The sequence below is a fragment of the Talpa occidentalis genome, unplaced genomic scaffold (genome assembly GCF_014898055.3).
Source record: "Talpa occidentalis isolate TD23 unplaced genomic scaffold, MPIMG_talOcc4v2.1 talOcc4.7, whole genome shotgun sequence".
Lineage (NCBI taxonomy): Eukaryota > Metazoa > Chordata > Mammalia > Eulipotyphla > Talpidae > Talpa > Talpa occidentalis.
The window spans coordinates 55,227,167-55,251,198 of NW_023605083.1; the positions used below are offsets into that span (position 1 = coordinate 55,227,167).

The following is a 24,032-nucleotide window of genomic DNA, read 5'->3' on the forward strand; positions in this document are numbered from 1 at the left end:
ACTGTGTTCTCTTCAAGTGCTGCTGGGGTACAGGGCTTCCAGTCTTCCTGGTCAGGCAGAGCCAAGAACTAGCAGTGGTCCAGGCTATGACCTGGTTCCCCTGCCTGAGCAGGAGCCCAGGCTCCAGGGTTAGCAAGGCTCTTCACCCTGCTGAATTTCCTGCACCATTACATAGGCTGTGCACATGAACAAAGCTGCTGGTTGGGACTACTGGTTGTGCACTCTGGGTAGAAACTCGACTTACCAAAATGTATGTATTGCTTGACAACCCCTCACCTGCTCCTCCTTCACAATGAGATTGCCCGTGGTCAAGCCCCACAGACTCTCCTGCAATACCTGGGAGGCAAGACCAGAAAGAGAGCTTCCAAGCAGTGACGCAAACACTAGGGGAGTTGGTTGTTCACCCCGGGCTCTTTTTCAATGAAGGAACCTCAGACTCAGTAAACCTACACTGACTTGGGAAGGGTTGGGGTGGGGGCAGCACAGGGCCGGTAATGTGGTCAGCATGTAGCTGTTACTCTCTCTCTTCTAATATGATCTGTTTTGGCCTCTGTTCTGTAGCCTCACCCAGTGTTCTTGGATTTTCTCAGTGGCGTCATGTCCATAAATAGTTAGGTCATTTCTGATTTTACTACCCTCACCATTAACAATATCACTATCTTGATGATGTCAACCTCTATTCTGCCTTAATCAGTCTCATATCTACCTCAGATTTGTGTTTAGGCTTAAACATCAGGGAAGAGCCTCATACAGCAGAACCTCAAATGTTGGACACCTCCACAGTATATTATATCCTTCCATCCTCTCCTCTCACCAAATACACAATTCTTAACACAACTCATTACTTTCTGCACAAATGCCCACATTTCTACTCATGCCAGTTCTACCAGAATGCACTTCTCTGCCTGGTAAGCTCCTACCACCCTTTAAAACCCAACACAAATGTCCAAGTCTTAAAGCTTCACTAAATCACAATGATGATTTCCGCATGTATATCATATCTTCTAGCTCCTTGGCTCTCATATAGTACTTATACTGCACCTTTATACATTGGCCCATCTCACCTTGAGGGCAAGAATTTGACTCCTACTTCAGGAATTATTTGATGTTGGAAAACAGAAGTCACCATTCAATATACTGTCACTGAAATTAACGAATTCAAATGAATCTCCCAGTTCAGCAAATATTATCCCCATAGCCTCTAGGAAGAAAGAAATTTTGGTTTTCTCAAAACTATGATCTTAAAGCAACTCTCCCCTCCTCTGACCCCACCAGCTTCCAGCTCAGAAAGCATCTATCTCACCTTGTGCAGATGAAGCAACTTGGAGCCAGAGATGTGGACAGATGGAACCGAAAATGCATGACATTGCTCCTCCAAGTTTGGAGGAAGGAACTGGAACTAAAACCCCCAAAGACCACTGCGGTTAGCAGGGCCACCAAAGGTTCATCCAAGAGCAGCTCAGGCACAAAGGCTACCAGGCATGCAGTGCTTAAGCAGATCTATGGTAACTGTCATTCCGGGCACTTTGTAGTTTACAAGTATCCCCAGCTTATTCTGTTTCCAAGTACCAAGAGAATTCTCAGCACCATACTTAATGCTTTCCATACCAGTATTTCTAGCACAGAATGAATTCATGAAGTATTCTGACTTCTCAACCCAGAATCTTTCAGTCAAGAGTTTCTTTGCTGAGCTTCATAATTGAAAGTCTCCCCAGGTGGCTGCTTGAGTCTTCCCTTTATCTATTTGGGGACTCCAAACTAGAGGCAGCCCCCGCCCGCCTCATTTTGACCTTTCCTGCTGTCTACAGCTATGCCCCCGACCCAAGCACAACAGGTAATGCTTGTTTAGAAGCTGAACTACTGTAAATTAGAACATTTTCAGCTTTGGAAAGAGCCTATCCAAATAAACTCAGCAGAGAACAGGCCTTGTAGCTTCCCAACAGAAGAAAAAAAAAATTGAGCAAAGTTATCTCTAGAAAGAGATCTGCAGCCCAGGCAGCCAAATCTGAGGACTTGAAATACCTACATGGTATTTCAACACCGTAGCTAATATATCTTGGCAGACACCCAAGATAAACCTCTACCTTAATAAGAAATTCAGAACTTGGTCAGGCCATAGCTGCACTCTCAGATAAGTGATTATTGTTGGTTGATTTCAGGTTCTCAAGAAGGAAAAGTACATCATTCCACAAGATCTTCAAAAACCCACTCTGTGCTGCGTCTCAATTCAGGTAAGGCTGCCACTGCACTAGCCAACTAGACTGTGGAGGCAATCAGGGGAATAGTTCCTTTTTCATCCCCAAAGGTTGACAACATCAGAACAGTGATTGACAGGGAAACCCAATGGTCATTTGATTTTAGGTATGTACCTATCCCATCATGAAAGTATTAGTACAGCCAACATCTGTCTCTTAAGAGGCAGATGTTAATAGCAAAAAGCTATTAACATTACTTCCAGGAGAAACAATAAATGTAGCTATATTGGTCACTTTTACATACTTGTTCACATGAAGGGGAAAATGACCATATTTTCGTCCTTCAGATTAATACCTTGAAATTCTTGTCCCGTTTTGGTTTAACATTAATATCCCAACCTGCTTTCCAAAGATGGAAAGAAGTCCCTTTATTTACCACCAATTCTGACTTTTGCCTTTTAGGACCCATAAAGAAGGGATTTAATATCTAATAACATGTCCAAATCAGGCTCAACTGTGGACACTTTCACTCAAGCAGGAGCAGCTTAAGGAACTTTCTTTTCAGCTGCAATTCAAGAATATTTTACTCAAAGCCCCTTCATTCAAGCCAGCATTAAATTTGGGTGATAAGTTCAGTGCTGTCAGCAGTTAATGCCAAGTCCAGTGTTCCTCATAGGTGGCTATGGCAACACACTCCCCCCACCCGTCCTCAGCCAGTCATCCTGTAGCAACAGAGTGCAGCTGGGAAGGTGAACAATGACTGTCAGCATGAACTTTAACATTCATCTAGTTTTTGATGGGAGTAAAATCTGGAGGTGGGGACTGAGTAATTACTGCCAAATCTTTTAATAAAAGTTGGGCAACTCCTGTAATATGGGCAGGCTGATCAGGGAATGGTGGGTGGGGTAGTTAGGGACTTTCAAAGGAATCAGGCCCATTTTATTTGGATGAATCGAACAGTTTTAGAAACAGGTCAGATGTAACTACCAGGTAAGTGGCATTTAGATAACCAAATATAATTTAGCACATGTTGCGTATGTCTCGAGAAAAATCCAGTACTATAAGAAACCTTTAAAAAAAAAAAAAAGGTGTTTATAGGCATAAAAGCCTTAAAGCACAAGACAGAGCAAACAAATTCAAAGAAATAGTTAATGACTTCTTAGAAATTCATCTTAACAAAACTGCTTATTTGTCCTGCACATAGATAATTCTCACTGGCTTGAAAATGAATAGGGACTGAAGAACCCTAAACTTGAGGAAATACAAGATTTCACCACTCGCAGGAAGGAGTAAGACTGATTGTCAGTTTTATTAATAACTGTTCTACAGTTTAGCTATAGACTATATACAGAAAACATGTCTCCAAATGAAATAAATTCTATGAGATACACAACTTGGACACAGTTTCTGCAATGTGGAATAGTGGCCAAACAGAACCAAAAAGTTGAGAACGTTAATTTTTTTGTTCTTCAATAAAAATGTTCACTTTCTGCTTTAATTCCATGGGGCTAATGATCTGATTTTGCTCACTGTTCCATTTAGCTTTAATAAATTTTTTGGCACATTGAAGGTTCTGATATTCAAGTGGATTGTTGCTTCTGACCTCCAACTTGAGGAAAGACTTTAGTAATGAGTGCCTTTACCTCTTAAAAAGGAGGAGATAGAAAGTGAGTTGGATAAGCAAAATAACAGCTTCCTTAGACATTTATTTGGGAGGCAACTCAACCATCCCGTTCTCTCCATTCTACAGCTGTCCCTCCAGGCCACCCACCAATAGCAGCATAGCAATAATCAGATATATATAACCTCCCAAAATTGCAGGCCTAGCTTTCTAAAAATAAACTCCCTTTAAGAAGTCCATTCCAATAAATCGAATAACCACGCCTTAGGTGACTAATAGTAATGGTACCCCTCCCCCCTGCCTAAGACTATAAAGACAGCTAAAACATGCTAGAGTTCCAAAACAGTACTTCAGTAGTTATTTAAAAGTGAAATAACAGTAACAAAACAAGTAAGATGTTTAACTTTTTAAAATTTACTCACCTTTCATGTTTGCTTCTTTGCGCCATAGTAAGTTAGGAATGACATGAAATAGACAGCCTCAGCAAGGTCTCTAAACCACTCGGGCGCAGCATATCCCCACTTGTGAGTGAGAGTTCAATATATTACAGATATTTTCCAGCATCCTCTAAGTTTGTCATAAAAAGATGTACTTCAAATTGGGTATGTCTGTGCTTGAAGAGCTGAGGACTTTTCAACTAACATATTCTGGAATGAACTTTAGCAAATGTAGCACAAGGTAAGTTAAAATATGTACACGTGTAGAAGTTTGTATATTGTGTCATGTTAGAGAGCTGTGCAGAGAGAAAGGTCTCATACCAACTATTCCGGGTTGACTGAAGACTTAAGGTTCCAGTCCCAGGTCCTCGTGCCTGCCACAGCCCCTCCCAGTCAAGGTTCTTCCTTAAAAAAGATGTCACATTATCTTTAAGATGGTGGAAAATGCAAAGCTGCTGAGTCATCCTGTCTGTACAGTGAATTGGCCATTGCCTTATTTAGTCCCAGTGTAGTCAAGATCTAAAACCCCTTTAACCAATGAGCTTTCCTTTCAGCATTAAAATAAATAACCTCTATCTCTCTCTTTTAACAGTGAGCAATTTGCAGTGTATACACCTCCTTGAGAACAGTGGCAGATCCAAGAATTTTTCTTATAACCTACAATCAGCTACTCAATCAAAAAGCAGAGCAAAGCTTCGACTGCCGCTGGAGGAAGACGGTGCACGGGGGAGCTGGAATAACCAGTGAGGAGTTCTAATTCTGATAACCTTTTACATTTGGGGAAAACTTTAATAGCCATGTCTAAAGTCTTATTAATCTGAAAATATGGTAGCCACTGGAAGGAAATGTCACACGTTTTCTTTGTGCTCTTATACAGCACTGTTTTGTAGATCATCTTAGCCTGTGCCGAGAGTAGACTATGCATGTGAAAAATGCCTTGCTGTCTGCTTTCACCTCAGTCAGTAGGGCTGGAAAGGAGAATTTAAAGTCTAAATATGTCTACAACGAACACTACAAGCACAAAAGGGTGTGGCTGGATTAGGATTTCTGACAGCCAGTTGGTGCACACCTGGTTTTTCGCGCCAGCAAAGAAAACTAAATGAGATGGCAGAATCTATCTTACAGCAGCCTTCATTTCACTACTTTTCTGTCCTCTAAATGCAACAGGCATCACAATAACACATCCTTTTATTCTAATAATATCAGTTTTAAATTTTAGACCAGAATCATGATCCAGCATTTTGTTTTTAAGGCCACAGGTACACTATGTTGACTTCTCAGTCCCCATGTTAGTGTCTGAAGGCCACAGGCTGCTGCAAAGACCTCTCTACAAACAACACTGTCTTTGCTGAGCAGCAGCATTTCAGCAAGACTGTTCCTCACGGTGTACCTGTTAAGGCCTTAACATTCCACTTGTACTTTTTGTTCAACCAGCAGAGGTGAGCAAACTTGTCAAAATGCCATTCCTATTGCAAGGGATTACTGCTAACTACAAATATTCTAGCTATCCAAGAATATGTGGGAGTTTTCACTTTTAAGGGCAAAACTGTAGAATATAGACAGGAGGCATAAACAATGACATATTAAATTGACAAATATTTTTAGGATTGTTTCTATTAAAGATTACTGCTATCCAGTCCTGAGACAGTGAGCTAGGTTTCACAGAAATCACTGTGCAGCTGGTAGTTTAAGAACTGTGAGTCATTAGTAGAAAATTATTTTGAAAGGATGGTTACCTAGATCAGACCAAGCATCATTTAGGTATAGGAAAATCCAAATCAACTATATAACACTATGTTGAACTCTTGCCTCTACATAAGGGGCTAGAAAATCTCTGTAAACAGAACTTCATAGTGAGAAGCTAAACGTTGAGGTTACAGGCAACCACTCCCAAAGCACACAAAAAAATTGTTTTCTGCTGCTCTCTGAATACAAACTGGGACGGAAACAGGTTTGCCTACATGGGATCATAAAAAATTCATCTAAATTCTTGTTAAAAAGATATCATGATAAATAGAAGGTATACAAGATCACTATATTTTGTAAATACTCTAGCTCCTATGAAATGCAAAATATACTGCCACCTGTAACCCTGGATCCCCTGCTAGACCAGGAAGCCAGTCTGCATATCAGTGGGAACTCCCAAGGCGTTATTTTCTTCAGTGCAAAGGAAGGTTGGTAAACAACTTCTTTAAAAGTTCAGCTTTAATGACAAACATTTATTACATCAGTCTCTTCAAAATTAGATGTGAATAAACAATTTCAGACAGGAGGTATCATGATGCCTCTTCAATACACAGTACTCAACGCACTGGGCCCCTGGGGATGACCAGTGATATACACATTGAAGCAATAATGTAAGTCTGTGAGCCACTGTTCCTGAACACTTCCACTCTTCAGTGTCTGCAGAGAAAAACAATACATCAAAATTGCTATGCCACCTTACAGTATTTCCCACAACCAAAGGACATCTCATATACATAGTGACAGTACCCCCATGAATAAATCATCACAGGAATAATCTTGGAAAAGGTGACCTATTAAGTGGGCTTACTCATTTATACACAAGCAGTGAAAATCCATAGTTACACGTGCCCCTGGTTTCTTGTCTGGTTATTCTCTTCCCCCTATGCTAAGAACTGAAGACATTTTTATCAGCACACACCCCACTCCCCAGGCACGCTTAGCATTATTTTAAAGTTTCATGATATTTGCACTAACATCAAGAGAATATAATCCTACAGTGCCAACTGTGACAATTTCTACCCATCTCTTCCTTATGGAGGTGAGCTGATTATTCAAGTTCTGAATAATCTAAATTCTTAACATTTCTTCCTTGTTATTTCTGAATATTCTGCCATCATTCATTATTTCTATGAGGTTACTAGAAACATTCACAACGAGCATCAGTGTTACAAGCAGCTGAAAAGTCTGTATTACACTTATTAATAAACTCCCCAAATACCTACATAAAAATGCCTCTACTCTCCCAAACCTAAACACTACAGGACTCCTAGACTATGGAGCTGCTGCCCCCAAACCAGAGCTGAACACAGTGACCCAACTCTTAGACAAGTCTGAAATTTACAAACTTCCGTCTTCCAACTATTCCAGTGAATCACTCCAACTTCTAAATGACTAGAAATTGACCTGAAGTTTAATGCTGCTAGATAATTTCCTTTGTGATAGTGACGATTTGCTGAACACTTAATGTCAGCTACACTGAAAACCTGACTTGCATGTTCTTATAATGGTCACCTAGAGTTTGCCATCCCTACTTCTACAACTAAGAAAACAGGTTCTCAGAGGTTAAAAAAACTCATTAAACTATCCAAGTCTATCAACAGAAGATGTTTCAGAATCCAGGCAGGATTGACTCTGATGCCTATATTCCTTCCAACTAAGCTGTCTGCCAACTTAAGTTTGAATATTTTATGGCTTTTATTACTGATTCTGGGAGCAAAGACATCCCTATGGGTAGGACAATCAGGTACTAAGTAGCAAAGGAAAACCCCGAGAACCATGACATTAGGCTCAATTCCAGGAGTCAGTCAAGCACAAGAACTGGTCTCCCAAGAGCAGTCTCCAGGCCTCACCATAAATCCCTCCCAGTACTAACAGTACAAAGTCTTTGCTCCGCACTTCTTACCGTGATATTCTTGATGATCTGCTGCACCAAGATGGCATTGGTCAACATATGCGTCCTGAGGGGTGCGTGCTGAAGCAGCAAGCGAAGCAACTGGCCCACAACAAGCAGCTCCTCAGGTCCTGCTCTGTTCACCCGCAGGCTCTGCAACATCAACCTGAGGACTCGAGGCAGGAGAGCCAGGATGGAGATACAGACCCCCCATAGTTTGTCCCTAAAATAATAAAGACAAAAACAAGTCAGTGAACTGACATATTAAGGAAAATGTCCTTTTCAGAAACATGTTTTTTATTTAAACCCCACAAACTCAGAACTGGGTTTGATCAAAACTAAGAAAATTCAATGAAGACTCGGTGGCTCTCCCCTACCTTATGGGTTCCAGAATGCCTAGCAACCATCACTTCCCCAGGCTTAAGACAGCCTTGAGGCCTAGTGATCATACAACAGATTTAGCCAGTGGGTTGAATGATGTGCATATGTGTACTACCTCTGTTCTCTACCACAGAACACTATTCATCAGTATCAAGAATAAGTATATCCCACTGATTTAAAAAAAAAAGGAAAACTTCATGAAACTCAAGGATAAGACCTGGATTCTAAGCCTCTTCAATGTTTTAGAAGAGAGCAGATGTGCTCATGGAAACAAAATGGGTTCAGAAAGTCACCCGTAGGGGACTATTACTGCATGACTGGATCACAAAAGGCCAGAGATGTTAAATCTAAATTTCAGTAAGCCTCATCCTCTTGATATATTTATAGATAAGGAACAAAAATGTTTTGTGATAGAGGTAAGTTTACTTAGGCAAACATTTCAAGAGTGTCAAATGAAGCAATATCCTTTTGTAGGAAGAGTCCACTAGCTACTAAAGGCTTTGACCTTAGTCTGTTACTTTTTGAACCAGGAGTGCATAATTCTCTCAATCCCAACACTTTTGAAGAGAACCTGAATACCTATAAATCTACAAGGAACAGCCCTTTCATCATATGAACAAGCTCCCCCATTCCAGACTGCCAACTGCACCAAAGATAGATAATGAATCCATTCTAAGCCAATGGATACTCTTTGAAGAGAGTTTATTCAGCCTGCAGACTGATGTAGAGTCAGGCTAGAATATAGCCATGTTCAGAAAAAAGAAAGCCAAACTAAAAGCTAATAATGAGACAGGTACAAAGACAATCTAGAAGCATAGAGAAAGCTACTTTCGTTCCCACTAGATTACAAATTACTGATCCCACAATTCTGAGCCTTTGGGTTTTACAAGTTACTCCTATGATGGTGTAATATATTCATTTTCTACTTTGAGTAGATTTCAAATAAATACTGACCAAAACTGTGCTAAAGGACTTATGGATTCTACATCAAACCAAGTATAAGTATAGTAAGTAAAGGGGAAGAAAGAGCTTAGAATTCTACACATCACAATTAAAGGAAATGTTCAAGCAATGAACAATGGGGCAGATAACAGAAATAACACAGTACATCCCAGACTTAAAAAAAAAATAGATTATAAACCAAGAAGGCTCAGATGAATAGATTTATTTTTTACTAACAATGGTCTAGCAGGCAACAGAGTAGTTTCTTCCAATGTATAGTGGCCACCGACCTGAATAACTCAAATTGATCAAGCCTGATTTTTCAGCCAGCACTTGTGAAATCAAAGGCTCTCAGAATCGGACTGGCACTCTCATTATCTGTAATGTCAAGCACCTCTTCTAGTGAGGGAGGAATAGCCCAAAAGGGAATTATAAGTACCTAATATTCTGGCTGTCAACACCACCTTATGCCTAACATCATCCCAAGACATGTGCAGGGTCCCTGTAATACCAACCTCTCCAATGCACAGAATAAAACACTTTTAATAAAACACTATTTTATACAGGCAAACAAATAAAACATACACTGAATTTTGCTCACTATGCTACATAAAGTTAGGCTGTTTTTGTGTAAGAAACTAAAGGATCTTTGAAACTTCCAATAAATGCATTTAAATAAAGGGGCTATATTTCAAGTGACAGGAAATGACAAGTAATAATATATACATTTCACAGCTAGAGATACTATCAAATTTTTAGAACTGACAGGTTTTTTGCTATTTAAAAAAGCATTTTTTTGACCTACTGATCAGACCTAAAATGTTCACAATGAAATGCCGAAGTTATAGTACATTCATATAACAGGATACATGCAGCAGGAGAGGTACTAGACCACGGCCAATCCAGTCACACGGTGGCAGCAATCTTAGGACCTAGAAAGCTAAAATATAGCTCAAGACCTACAAAAGGCTGGCACATCAGGAAAAGACTAAACATTAGATTGTATGAGAAGAAAATCATCAGTTTGTCAGACATGAGTCTGAAACAGCTAGCAGTTTGAGCCTTAAAAGATCTCAGAATTGTGTGCAGTTACCTGGGCAAATGGGTCAGAACCCAGTGATGAGATAGGTAGTAGGAAAGAACCCACCAGTCACAATATTTTCTCTGATGTGGCAGTCAGAGGAAAGAGAAACATGTCCAGTGGGTGATGTCAGTCAAAAGGCAACATGACACAGAATATCAGTATTCCGGCCAGGCCTCAGAGTGATAGCATACCAGTATGTATAAAGGGGGTCTTGAATTTTTGTGGAAGGGTAAGTAGACTATGGGGAATACACTGATAAAAATGACGTGAGGCAACAAGCAACAACAAGCATAGCTGATAACATCACATTTCTGAGTGACCAAGCAAAAGAGAAGGAATAGAACGGATGATTCTTCTTTGGCTGTTGTTTATGGTACAGTCTAATTTTCAAATCATGTATAATATATAGTCTTAATAGCTTCTAAGGATGAGATTAAAATATTTATATATATATATATATGCAAAGAGAAAAGCTAAAATATTTACTGATGACAGAAATTTGTTAACACATGGTACAAACAAAAATTAATGAAATGCAAATTTGAATCAACATGTTTGACTCACAAAAAATATAGCAGAGTCCTCTTGTTTAAAATATGCAAAACAAAATTTTGTAATAAAAGGGCAAGGCAATGATTAATACAAAATGATCTCTTAAGGAGCTAAATAGAAGATCACGTAACTTTGGAGGGTATATGAAAAGTGTGAATGTTGACAATGCTCCAATCCTGAGATTGGGTAAATGGATATTCAGTTTACAATTACTCTTTAAACTACATAAATGTTGTATATAATCAGTATGTATAAATTATGACACTTAAAAAAAGGGCAGATGTTAAAAGGTAATAGAATAGTTTCTTACATATTCTCATCTGTTAGTCTTTTTTAAACTTTCTGCAATGAAATTTTAACAAGCATACCAATATGAATATAAGCATCAGAACACTTTTTTTAAGTTAAAAGTGAACTCTTCCAAGCTATCCCAGAAGCTTTAGTCTGGATACTATATAGGCACCCAAGTACCAACTAATTACAAACACTGGCATCTCAGAACAATTTCCTTAAACCCAAGAATTTAAAATGCCACTCTGGCTAGATCTAATGAAGCCCAAAAGAAAACACAGAGGCTTGTACTAATAAGACCACTTTTCTAAAAGCAGAATTTTTTTCTTTGCTAGAAATAATAGCAGCATTACTAAGCCAAGTTCAAGAAGTGTTATAATGCCCTAACTTATCAAATCTGTAGACAGCTTAAAGGAAGAAACAAAAATTAAGAATTCTCATAATGCAAAGGGGATTGATAACAAAGAAAACCTTCAAGGTTTACACAAACTCAGGAAGAAAATTTTAAATACATTCAAAATCTAAACCTCTTTTACTCTCTTATTTATTGGTGGAGTGTGATGCAACAGTTAAGAAAAAATTGAAAGTTGTAGAATACAAAAAACTATTACCTCTTTCTTAGATGTTCTGCTTCTCCTTTCTCTAAAGTAAGTAGAAAATAAAGAAGACTGTAGCAACAAGATGCCAAAAATGGCAGTAGAGTCTCACTAAGTACACATGTATGATCCAGGAGCTTACAGATAACACCCAAAATACAGCCAGCTGTGCTGTCAGGTATTACAGTCAACCCAACCTAGGCAGAGAAAAATGAGATCAATTACCTCTTTACAATTCCTTCTCACCCAAATAAAACCAAACCCCATTAACCAGATTTAACTTTATACCCCTTCTACTAAATACCAGTATATAATACATGCCACCTGCCACAATTATGGTCCCACTTTCCTTTGAGAATTTAACTCCCAACTTAAATGACTGTGGGAATATGCGGTGCCATCTAAAAATTCCTGGATGTTACAATTTCTACTGCCAGTCAAAAATACCATTATTTAAAAAGATTATTTCATGCATCCAAAGAAAATCTTGCTATCAACAATCACACAATCTTTAGCTCACATTAGAAACCGATATTTGGCACCACCCCCATGCCAGGTAATTAAATGTATAAACCAGACCTATGGATCAGGTCTAAAATGTCTGTTCTTACCAGAGTTCATATTCCAATTGGCCTTCCCCTATCCTTTGATTTAATCATTCAGACGTGACTAAGGAAAATACTTCTATGAAGTCAGTAAGATTATTACCATAGTTAACACTTGACCGCTTCACTGGCCCCAAAACCCAGACAAGTCACTGTGGTATGCTAATTCATTAAGATTCTACTGTGTAAACTGTCATGAGGTAGAGTCTAACTTCCAGCTCTATGTATGCTAGTTAAATCTGGAAACTACTGGTGAGTAATCATAAAAAAAGTCTATAAGCTCTAATGTCTCAACCTCTTTCATCAGGTTCCCTGAAAAAAGTGGCCAAGACTGATTGGCATGTTAACCTTTTCCTAAAATAATGAATGTGATCTTCAAAAGCATAAATATCTAGAGTGGAAGTAAGAAAAAAAGGTGGAAATTTTGAGGCACCTGGGGTAAAGACTGGGAATTAGAGCAAAGGGAGAAAAGAGAGTACCGGGAATTCATAGCAGTACCCTCTTCCAAACCCAGGGAAATAACTTTTCAAAAAAGAAAAAGGGAGGGAATAATAGTATGGATGTGCTTATAAAATTATCTAAACAAGTAAGAGTCCCTAGAAGATAAAATTTGGAAGTTCTCCCTAGCACTAGCACATATAATAAAAACCCAAAGGTCAAAGTATAAACATTGGAGGAAAAATTAAAAGTAACACCCAGGCATACTTAACATGATTTTAATACCAATGCAACTAAGAGGTACCCACAGGCCACCAGCCAAATCTGGCCAGGCTGAGCTCACTGCTTCTGGGCCTTGAGACAGTTAGGTGGCATCCCTACTTTGGACCTTAAACGTTCTAGGTAGAAATTACACCAAGTCTGGATGCTGGATTTTCAAAAACTGACTCCTGGCAAATGTGATTTAAAGCATTACAAGTCAGAGGTATCAGAGTTGTAATTTTAAGGCCCTTCCTTGCACAGCTGTAGAAAATAAAATGCTAAGAAAAAGGGGAACGTTCCCAAGGTCACAAAATTAATTAGTAACAGCCAGGAAAAATAAGATTTCTTAGTTCTCTGCAAGAGGCCATGGAATTATTGGCTTAGAATTCCAGGCATCCCCTCTCTCCTTGTCTAATGGTAAACCCAATCTTAACTAATGAATCTGTGCTTTTTCATGGTTACAGAAAAAAAAAAATATGTATATTTACCAAATGCTTACTGATGGCACTTTGCAGGATGTCAAAGCTCTGGCTTCGGGCAGGGATAACCAGTATACTGTGACAAACTGTCTGTCAGAAAAGGAGAAAACCAGTAACCAAATCAGGATATTTTAGGTCAGAAACAAGTTCAAAAGATTGCTTTTTAAAAAACATAATTGTCCTACATAATAAACACAACAAAAAAATGACTCTCAAGATGCAAATGTCAAAGGTCAATCAAGCTGCATATTGATGAGCTAATTTTCCAAATAATTCATTTATTAAATATTTACTAAACATTGAGCTAGTCCTACTAGATGCTATGCACAAGAATGAGAAACTTCTCTCTTATAGTCCTCTTGTAACTTACCATCTACAAAAGACAAGTTTTTCTATCGAGTGTTACCATAGAAGGATCTGAGTGATGTTAATACCGGGTTAACACTTGGCAGAAAAATGGACCGTAGAAAAATGCTTATGATCCAGAAAATACTAAAAATACCTTATCCAAATTAATTATATTGCCACCTTCCATCCCCCAAAGGTATAAGGAAGAAAATAGTCTCTAGGACAAGAACACAAATATAAGGGACATAAGGGCAGCAGGAAACAAATCCCAAGCATTTTTAATTTTCTAAGTGCTTAAGAAGACAAGAGGCGGGCCTCCCGGGTGGCACAGCGGTTGAGCGCTGGGTTGCAAAGCTGCCCGCAGCCTCTGCAGCGCCGGTTCAATCCCCGGCTGCTCCCCGGCCACTGGAGGAGGGTCCCACATGGTGCTCAGACCTCTCCTGCCTCCCGCTGCTCCCCCTCAGAAGTGTACTTCGGTCCTTCTGCCTGCTCTGCTCCCTGCTCTGGCTTGGTGAATTCTCTCACCCTCCCACGCTTCTGACTGTACCCAGTGCTTGTATAAATAAATAAATAAATGTCAAAAAAAAAAAAAAAAAAAAAAGGAAAGGAGGACATAACACAAAGCGCAGAAGGAGGTAGAATGTAATGCCAAAAATGAAATGTGCAGAAGAGACAGAGACTGTTGGAAAAAATATTCTAGGAAGAAGACAAATTCAAAAGCACTGTTGATCAACTCTCAAAAATCAACAGCTCTATGCATTGTCTCTCTAAAACCTGTAACAGAGTGGTATTACTCAGAGTTTTCATGTGGCAGTTTTCTTATCTGTTGTACCTATCAGTAATAACATAAAAATATTCCAGTGCCATCTTCCTACTCCACAGTGAATACAGTGAATGTTCCCTTTGATAAAAGAAGTCACAATTCAAAAGCCCCATTCAATCATAAATGCCCACTTAATTTCTTCACATACTCAGTAATTCCTTTCTAAAGCCACTAGGTGGGGCCCTAGGTAAGCATCATCAATGGAGTAGATGGGAGAACTGCAGTGACCAGAGCAGTCTATCCATAAATAAACAGGGCCCAACTGCTCCATAAAGTTGGGGCTCAAATGGCATGAGGAAGATGCCTGCAAGGAAAAGTGATGACAGCAAAAGAGTAATTGATCAAGTGAGTAAAAATACTAAGTATAATGAAACTCAGGCTTCTCATTGTCAGAAGAGGCAGTCACAAAAAGAAAAACAACTACAGTAGAATGAACTCTACGGTAAATTCCTAATTTCCCTCCACTGAAGCAATATGGGAGCAACAACATTCAAAAGCAACAATTAACACTTAGAGTGCGAAGTTGGTTTATAAATACTACTCTCCTGGAAGGAAAACAGGGCCTCTTAAATTTTAAGAATTACCTAAATGCCTGGCTGGGACAGGGAAAACGTAGTATGAATCTAGAACAATGCTCAAGGAAAACAAGCATATATCAAAAGAACACAGAAGCCTCAGGATGCCAATGGCAAATAAGAGTATTAAAATTAATAATGATAGTAAGGAATTAAAAATCCATTGAATAAAACAGGAAACCATACTAACACAAAGAAATAAGCTAAGACTAAAAATGGGATATTTGCAGTGTTTCAAATTATGCCCTCAAAAGACGTTAATTACAAAGGTGGAAAAGTGAACAGTGAAGAACCAGGCAGAAGCCACTTAAGTAACCAAAATGAATACTTAATGGAACAGGATGTCATCAGAAAAACCACAGCTATCACTTGTGTCATATTCCTATCAAATTTATATAGCCTGAATTTAAACACGAGGAAACATAAAACAAATCCAAATTGAGGAAAATTTTCACAAAACTATTTTGTGTGTGTCAAAAGTATTGAAAGCAAGGAAAACCAGAACTATTCCAAGTTGAAGGAGACTAAACAGACGTAACAAATAAATGCAGTGAATGATTTTGATGAATCATTTTGCTATCAAACATATTGTTAGGACAACTGGCAAAATGTGATTGAGCTTTGAGGACTAGATGAGAGTAAATTTCCAGATTTTAATTACTATATCATTTATATAATGGAATGATCTCGTTTGTGAGAGATATAAACTGAATTAAGGCATTAAGTCAAGTGATATAGCAAAAACAAAGTTCTTTGTATTGCAGATTTAATTTTCTCAAGTATAGTTTCAAATTATAAATACATATTAACACATATGTACACACACAAATATAAAGACAGTCCTTACTTTATCTTACAGTGTCAAGAGAAACTTGCACATATTAGAACCCTGACCTTGCATTGCACAGTTCCAGAATTTGGCGTCATTGTGGAAATTAAGATGTTTCTATTTACTGTATAAGTAAAAACTTCCTAATTACTTTTTAAAAATATCCTAAAGGGCAGGTTTTTTAATTTAAAAAAAAAAGGGAGAGAATAAAGGATACTTGCATAGACACAAGCAGGCAGAAAGGCTGCTGCCCCTAAATTTTTTTCTAATGAATGTTTGTATACTTCTAGGGAATAATATTTTCTTAGTTTACACAATATCATGCACCTAATAGTTTTTATAGTCATTTTATTATACTAAAATGTTAAATTATGATTAAAACACTAAAATTCAGATAGATGCCTAAAATTTTCATATGTAAACACTACAAAATAGAGCTAAATATTCTAAGGAAGTGTCACCAAATTTTACCTTTGGAAAATTACATTTTGTGCCTTTACTGATAACAGTCTCTCAACTCTGATCAATCCAAAAAAGTATGAGAAAGCCTGTTTCTTTTCCAAAGCTCTTTCCCTACCCTACATACTTCCCTTTACGTACTTGGTAGGGTGAGGATAACAAACTCACTTTATCCAAGATACCTTTAAAAACCACCCAAGAGTTCCCTAGTTTTGCTTAGATCCTTTTGTGCCCCTCTTGTTTTCCTATTAGAATGAAGTAAGTAAACAGATGAACTGAATAAAATCAATTGATACAGCAACAAAATAGGAGTTTATAAGTCAAATGTGGAGGCTAATCTATTGACAACACTAACAAAAGGTTAAAACAAAAAGCAGGCACATGAAAAAATGTTCGTCTCTAATGTAAATCAAAACAATGAGGTATCACCTCACACCTGTGAGAAGGGCTATTATCCAAAGCCAAACTAACAAGTGCTGATTTGTATGTGGAAGAAAAAGGACCCTTTGTACACTGTGGGAATGAAAATGGTACAGTCAATACAGAACACATTATGCAAATCATTCAACAGGATATATCACATCAACGAAATAAAGGATAGAAATCATACCTCTAGAGATGAAAAAAATTAACAAAATTCAACATCCATTTATGACAAACATTCTTAATAATATGAGTACAGAAGGAACATATCATATATAACAAGCCCACAGCTAACATACAGTGGCAAAAAAATAGGTTTTCCCTCAAAGTTCAAGAATAAGACAAGGATGCCCACTGTCACCACTATTATTCAACATAGTATTGGAGAGCCTAGCAGAGATATTAGGCAAGGAAAAGTAATAAAAGGCATCCAAATAGGAAAGGAAGAAATAAAAATGTCACCCTGTACTGATGACTTGACATTTTATACATTAAAAAACCCTAAAGACTACTAAAAAACTATTAAATACAATGAATACAGTAAAATTATAGGTTGCAAAATCAACATACAAAAATACGTTGCATTTCTATATGCAAACAACAAACTAGCAGAAAGATAAACACTATCATTTGTAAAAGTATTAAAAAAATATGCAGTTATAAATTCAACCAGCAATGTAAAAGACCTGTACACTGAAAACTAAGACATGATTGAAGCAAACTGAGGAAGAAATGGAAGGATACTCCATGCTGATGGGTGAAAGAATTAACTTTGTAAAAATGGGTATTTTCCTAAACCAACATATAAATTCAATGCAATCACTATCAAAATCCCAATAGTATTTGCCACAGCAATAGATGAAAATCCTTAAAATGGTATATGGTAACAGTGCATGGTGCCCTGATGGGGGGGTGTGGCATGGTGATGTGTATCTAAGTGTACACCTATTCCTCTGAATTATATACAGTACTGTAAACCGACATTACCTTAATTAAAATAAGAAAAATATCCTAAAACTTGTATGAAACTGCTAAAGATCCTGAATACCCAATGCAGTCTTCAGAAAAAAGACAAAAATGGAGATACCAAGCTCCCTGACTTCAAACTACAAAGTCATCATGGCATTGGAATAAAAAGAGAAAAAGATGCTGGCCGGCGAGGGTCCCATATGGCGCGGCAGACCCCTCCTGTCACGCCCGTTGCTCCCCTCAACAGTGTATTTCAGTCAGTCTGCCTGTTCTGTTCCCTGCTCTGTCTCTGGTGAATCCTCTCACCCTCCTGCACATCTGGCCTGTACCACAGTTCTTGTATAAAAATAAATAAATAAATCTTTAAAAAAGAAAGAAAAAAAAAAAGAAAATAAATTTGTATGAACCAAATTGCTAATTAATCTGTGCCAGTGGTGTTACTTGTTAAAAAACAGACAAAAACCCCTCCTCTTTTAGAAGTATGCATCTTCTATCAAAGATGATAAGCAATTTCAGAATAGGAATCATGTCTTACACTACCTGTATCTCTGAGAACATCTTATATAAATCAATGTAGTAACTACTGGTGGTTGATGAACTGAATTTTAATAATGAATTCCTTCTTAAATGCACTGTTACCTCTGTTACATCCCAATGGTGTAAAAATTGATCCAAGTCCGTAAGATAAAGAAGCACAGGGGAAAGCTGTGTTTGGATGACATGAGGAACTCCTCGAAGGTTTTGAAGCCAAGTCAACTCCTCTTTTGAAAACCCTAATTTGGATACAAAGAGCCAATTTAAAAAACAAAATCACAAAAAGCAAGTTACAGTCTTCTTAATATTTAAAAAACAGCACTAAAATTTGCCTCCCAGTTAAAGTCTTCTTCAGGGTCCCTTCTTTTCTGTGTTTCTACATTTCATGTAGCATTTTAAATATAAGTTACTAGCAACAGAGGCAATTTAGCTGACATAAACAAAGGATGTGATCTGACTCAATTGGTAATATAGCAAGCAACAGCTTTCACTCTTTATATTAAGGCCTTTCTTTTACTTTAAAAATGTCAACAGCATAATCTTTCCAATTAATGGCAGGTTTAAAGAAGCAAATGAATAAACAAAATAATATATTTCTTCATACATATACCAAGTTCTCTTACATAATGGCCCTTCAAATGTTTTATAACTTCTACCTACCCATCTGATTCTCTTACCAACCTTGTATTTGGCCTGACCTACATAGACAACACGCCAAAGTACTGCCTTAAAAGATAGCACTTAGAAGGACCAGAATATCATTGATGTGGTCTGATCCTAGCTATCTGCTTTGAGGTTCAGATCACTATACTTCCATGAACACAGCTTGAAGAGACATCATCTAGTTTGATGTTCACATCATACTACTGACTCCTCATGAGTTTTCTAAAAACATTAAACCTTCTGATGGCTACTGCTATTAAAGCATAAAACTTCCCCCTCCCCATCTTGTATGTGTACAACTAAAAATATCAAATAAAGATGTAAGTTTTCACTTATCTTTTACAGAACATTTATCTTGTAACATTCAGCTTACTATCAGAACCTATCAAATTCATTCTGGATTCTGAGAACAAATTAACTAAGTCACCAAACTTTAAGTCTTCAGAAAATTTCTAGACTCATTTACTAATGTTGCCTTTGAGGCAAATAGAAAGTAGAACAGAGTTAACTAAAACCTGGTATTCTATCAGTTTGAACATTTTAAACATTTTTAAAATGGATGTCCTATTCTGTTTTTAAGCATGCAATGAGGTTTACTCTGGTTATTTAAAAAAGGGTAAAGAATGTTTTGTTCTCATCTTGTTTACAGTGATGAGAACAAAATTGAGAAATAAGATAAAGAAGGAAGCAAAGATATAATCACATGACATCCAAATAATCCTTCTTTTTAAATGTTACCATAAGCATTTTTTAACTACTAAATTTTTTCTTCTTAAATCACTGTAGTCTCCACAGTTATATCACCCATGAACCATCACCATATTCCTGTGTGTTCATCCCTCCCATCTTGCCCCCCACCCTTTTGCTGTATGCTTCAGTTCTATAGTTGCAATCCTCAAGTTTTTGATACTTGTACTATGAAAGATTTAAAGGTGAATAATGTATCTTCCTGCCACGAGAGATTGATAACACAGGGTACATATATTACACTTCAAAGAATACCACTTAGTAATCAGTAGAGCTCATTCCAGGATAGAGTGTCATCCTCAAAACTTCAAATAGGTAACATAACAAGTCTTTTTTTTTTTTTTTTTTAACATAACAAGTCTAAAGAGAATCTTCATACTAGGTTTTTTCTTTTCAACTTGGCAGGTGAATGAGGTTACCTGTCAGTGTTGAAAATAAGAAGCTGAAATAGTCCACATCACTCATCAACCAGTCTTTAACTGAATACTTCCATCCAGAAAATGATGATCTATCGTAAACAAGAAAACTGTTATCAGAAGTGACCAACTTGAAAACTCAAGAATAACAACGGTGTATATTTTTCTTTATTGAAAAATCTGATTTAATAATTTAAAGTCACATGTATTGTTTTGATCTTACATACAAGGGCTCAAATATCCAAATTTGAAAAATTTAACTTCCAACATATTTGTATTTATGTAAAGTTTCATTTAAAATCATAATTGATCCACATTTATGATATACTACAGAAATTTTCTATCCCATTTGAAAAACAGACTCCAAAGAGCCAAGATGAAGTTTTGGTTTTCAATAAGTTCAGCTTCTACATATTTACTATTTGACTTTTATAGTCTTATACCTTGCTGATATAAGTTTAAACAAGCTCCAGTTTCCTACCTAATCAAGGAAAGGAAAAGTATCTTTTTTTTTTTTTTTTTTTTTTAATTTATACAAGCACTGGGTACAGTCAGTGGCACGGGAGGGTGAAAGAATTCACCAGAGCCAGAGCAGGGAGCAGAGCAGGCAGAAGGACTGAAGCACACTGCTGAGGGGAGCAGCGGGCGGCAGGAGAGGTCTAAGCACCATGTGGGACCCTCCTCCTGTGGCCGGGGAGCAGCCGGGGATCAAATCAGCGCTGCAGAGGCTGCGGGCAGCTTCGCAACCCAACGCTCAACCACTGAGCCACCGGGGAAAAGTATCTTAATTAGGCAAAGAATACTTCCATTTAGAGCCACTCTAAGACAACTATGTGCTCCTATACTTTGCAAAGCTGTAACTAGATCTACTTCACAACAGTACAGCTGAAGTATTAGAAGGGGACTCAAGAAAGTAACTAAATGTGAAGCAGCTTCTGTTAAATGAGGATTATCTAGTTCTTACTATGAGACCAGTTTCCAGTTACTTTAGTAACTTTTAGCGACTATCTTCAAATGATAGTTATGCAAATGACTGACAAATTAATAAAATCTGAGGAAAAGTAAAAAAATAAAATTGTCTTCAAAGTAAGGCTAAGAACAGGGCAAGTATCAACAATATGATATAGCAAAAAAGATTGAGAATCAGACTTACCCAGTTGAGACTACAAATTTTATTAGACATCTGAATAAGTATCAGACAAAATGAGAAAATTCCATTTCAATTACAAACTTTTTACCATTAAGATAAATCTATTAATAATCTTAAAATGTGGGGAATTAAAGTGTTGGAAACACCTTTTGAATATTCTCATAAACAAAGGGCTATGGCAGGAATATTGCAAGTCAAGAATTTTAAGCCACAGATGCTCATTATAAGTTCAAATTTGTGGCTAGAAAACAAACTCAAAGTGTCTAGCAATGGATTAAAATATAGCATGATTTAACCGAAAAAAGGAAACAAACACACAGCCTCTAGAACCCAGGGAAAACAGGCATCAACTGTGCCATCTAGCGGCTTAAAAAGGTAGCAAATCCATTTTGGACAAATGATAAGCAATACATCACTCTGTCCTTCAAACGATGATGGAGTTACACATCCCCATATCTAGAGATAGCTCTCTCCAAGCCAAAGTGTTCCCGGATCTATTTAAGCCAGAACATTTTTGAGAGTAAAAGGAAATACTATTATTAACTATGCTTAGAGAGAAAAAAGCAGACCAGGTCAGATATTTACCCTATTTAAAACCCAAGTGAAACTTCTTAGTCAAAACAAATTCTCTTTTCTCAGATATTTTATCTAACAGTGTAAATTCCCTTTTAATATTTATGTTATATTTTCCCTAACCCAGCTATAAACAAACTAGGAAAAGAAGGGATGAATAGAGGTCGGTAAAACAACACAAGCAGAAGGGCAGGGGGAAAAAGTCAAACTAGAAGAATCTATAAGTATATGGGTAAAAAAAATACACATTTTAAAAGCAAATGAGGGCCTCCTCTGGTGGTGCAGGTGGTTGAGCGCAGCGCTGTGAAGCTGTGCGCAGCCTCTGCAGTGCCGGTTTGGTCCCGGCCTGCTGGTGAAGGTCCCACATGGAGGGGTAGACTGCTCCTGTCTCGCCCGCTGCTCCTCTCAGCAGTGTATTTCATGAGTCTGCCTGTTCTTTCCCCGCTCTGTCTCTGGTGAATCCTCTCACCCTCCCATGCATCTGGTCTGTACCCCGGTTCTTGTATAAAATAAATAAATAAATCTTTAATAAAAAATATATAAAAGCAAATGAGCAGGTTTTTTTTAAAGATTTATTTTATTTATTTATGCAAGCACTGGGTACAGTCAGAAGCGCAGGGTGAGAGAATTCACCAGAGCCAGAGCAGGGAGCAGAGCAGGCAGAAGGACCGAAGTACACTGCTGAGAGGAGCAGCGGGCGGCAGGAGAGGTCTGCGCGCCATGTGGGACCCTCCTCCAGTGGCCGGGGAGCAGCTGGGGATCGAACCGGCGCTACAGAGGCCGCGGGCAGCTTTGCAACCCAGCGCTCAACCGCTGCACCACCGGGGAGGCCCTCAAATGAGCAGTTTTTAATTGATAGATTTTTCAAACACATGGAACAAACTGATATTCTTTGCTGTCATCATGCTCTTAGGATGATAGAAAGGGCAAATGTCAGAACTACCAAATTTGAATTGAACCTGATCTCACAATGCACTTAATGTAATAGACAAAAATTAGAAGCAATTAAAGGAATATGTCAGGAAAATTAATCTGGCAACAGGATAGAAGGGAAAGAGAAGTAACGCTATTATAAAAGTCCAGGTGGAAGATAATGAAAAGTTAGCTAGTTTAAAGAATAGTCAAGGACAGAGAAGGGGATACTTTGAAGAGAAAAACGAAAGATATGAAATAACCCAACACACATCTGAAGGAACCAAACATTCTTAAATTCTGAATCCAGGAAAAGTAATACTGTAATAACACCACCAACCTGAGAAAATTGAAAAGTCCTAAGTTTGTATTCTTTTTTTAAAAAAGAGGTGAATCTGAATGAAAACAATATATCTACACTGAAATTCTAATAGATTCTGTAAATACTACATCAAAAAACTGAATTTGTGGGCTTTTAACTACAATGGCAATCTGTTTTAATTTTATGATTATGAATTACTAAATATTATTTGTAAATTGTCAACATCAACTACAGAGCTCCAAAAAAAAGCTATTAAGACTTTAGAAAACATCCTTGACAAGTTATTAAGCCTAAGTCAGTAAAACTTATTACAAATTGTCAGTTATTAAGCAAAACTAATACTGATAAATACATTTTATACAGCTTCTATAGAGACTCAATTTCAAGGGCATTCAAAACATGATTTTAACTGAATGTTAACACAAGATTCCCCACTAGTTATATCAAAGGAACAGAATGCCCTCTGCTGGAAGTTAATAAATACAAGACTACCTAAATATAGAAAAAGAAGTAACATTTAACATTTAATTTTTTAAAAGCCTACATTAAATAATTGCTTACAATGGACAAAGAGAAAGTGTGCGTTTGTTTTTTAATTTCTAAGGGGAAAAAAATGAAAAGTTAATGTTTACTTAAGAATATGCCCATGTCTCTCTCAAATGCAAACACAAGAAATAAATTCTAAATCCCTTCCACTAAACGGAAAAGTTATTCATTCTGAGGCTGTATCAAATGATTATATTAACATTTTTCCTATGCTGGTATGAAGG

The 24,032-nt window shown here is 37.5% G+C and overlaps 2 protein-coding genes and 1 pseudogene across 6 annotated transcripts in view; 2 read left to right on the top strand and 1 right to left on the bottom strand.

The window, feature by feature from the left end:
- The window catches only part of INVS (inversin), a 120,302-nt gene extending 99,508 nt beyond the window's left edge, over positions 1 to 20,794 (top strand). For 2 of the 4 annotated variants that reach the window (XM_037493689.2, XM_037493691.2), the window contains 3 exons: positions 1,276 to 1,505; positions 2,160 to 2,231; positions 4,846 to 10,670. In XM_037493689.2, coding sequence (XP_037349586.1) covers positions 1,276 to 1,505; positions 2,160 to 2,231; positions 4,846 to 5,000 — 457 coding nt within the window. In that variant the 3' untranslated portion in view covers positions 5,001 to 10,670. Of the gene's footprint in view, positions 1 to 1,275; positions 1,506 to 2,159; positions 2,232 to 4,845; positions 10,671 to 20,294 lie in introns of those variants that run through there. The other 2 variants (XM_037493688.2, XR_005121960.1) reach the window with 2 other exon arrangements.
- Positions 6,441 to 24,032, bottom strand: part of TEX10 (testis expressed 10) — a 37,297-nt gene continuing 19,705 nt past the window's right edge. For both annotated transcript variants that reach the window (XM_037493692.2, XM_054689379.1), the window contains exons 10-15: positions 20,309 to 20,397; positions 18,585 to 18,718; positions 13,529 to 13,609; positions 11,752 to 11,933; positions 7,903 to 8,113; positions 6,441 to 6,656 (exon numbers count right to left, since the gene is read on the bottom strand). In XM_037493692.2, coding sequence (XP_037349589.1) covers positions 6,543 to 6,656; positions 7,903 to 8,113; positions 11,752 to 11,933; positions 13,529 to 13,609; positions 18,585 to 18,718; positions 20,309 to 20,397 — 811 coding nt within the window. In that variant the 3' untranslated portion in view covers positions 6,441 to 6,542. The remainder of the gene's footprint in view (positions 6,657 to 7,902; positions 8,114 to 11,751; positions 11,934 to 13,528; positions 13,610 to 18,584; positions 18,719 to 20,308; positions 20,398 to 24,032) is intronic.
- LOC119232922 (single-stranded DNA-binding protein, mitochondrial-like) lies at positions 9,019 to 10,638 on the top strand (annotated as a pseudogene).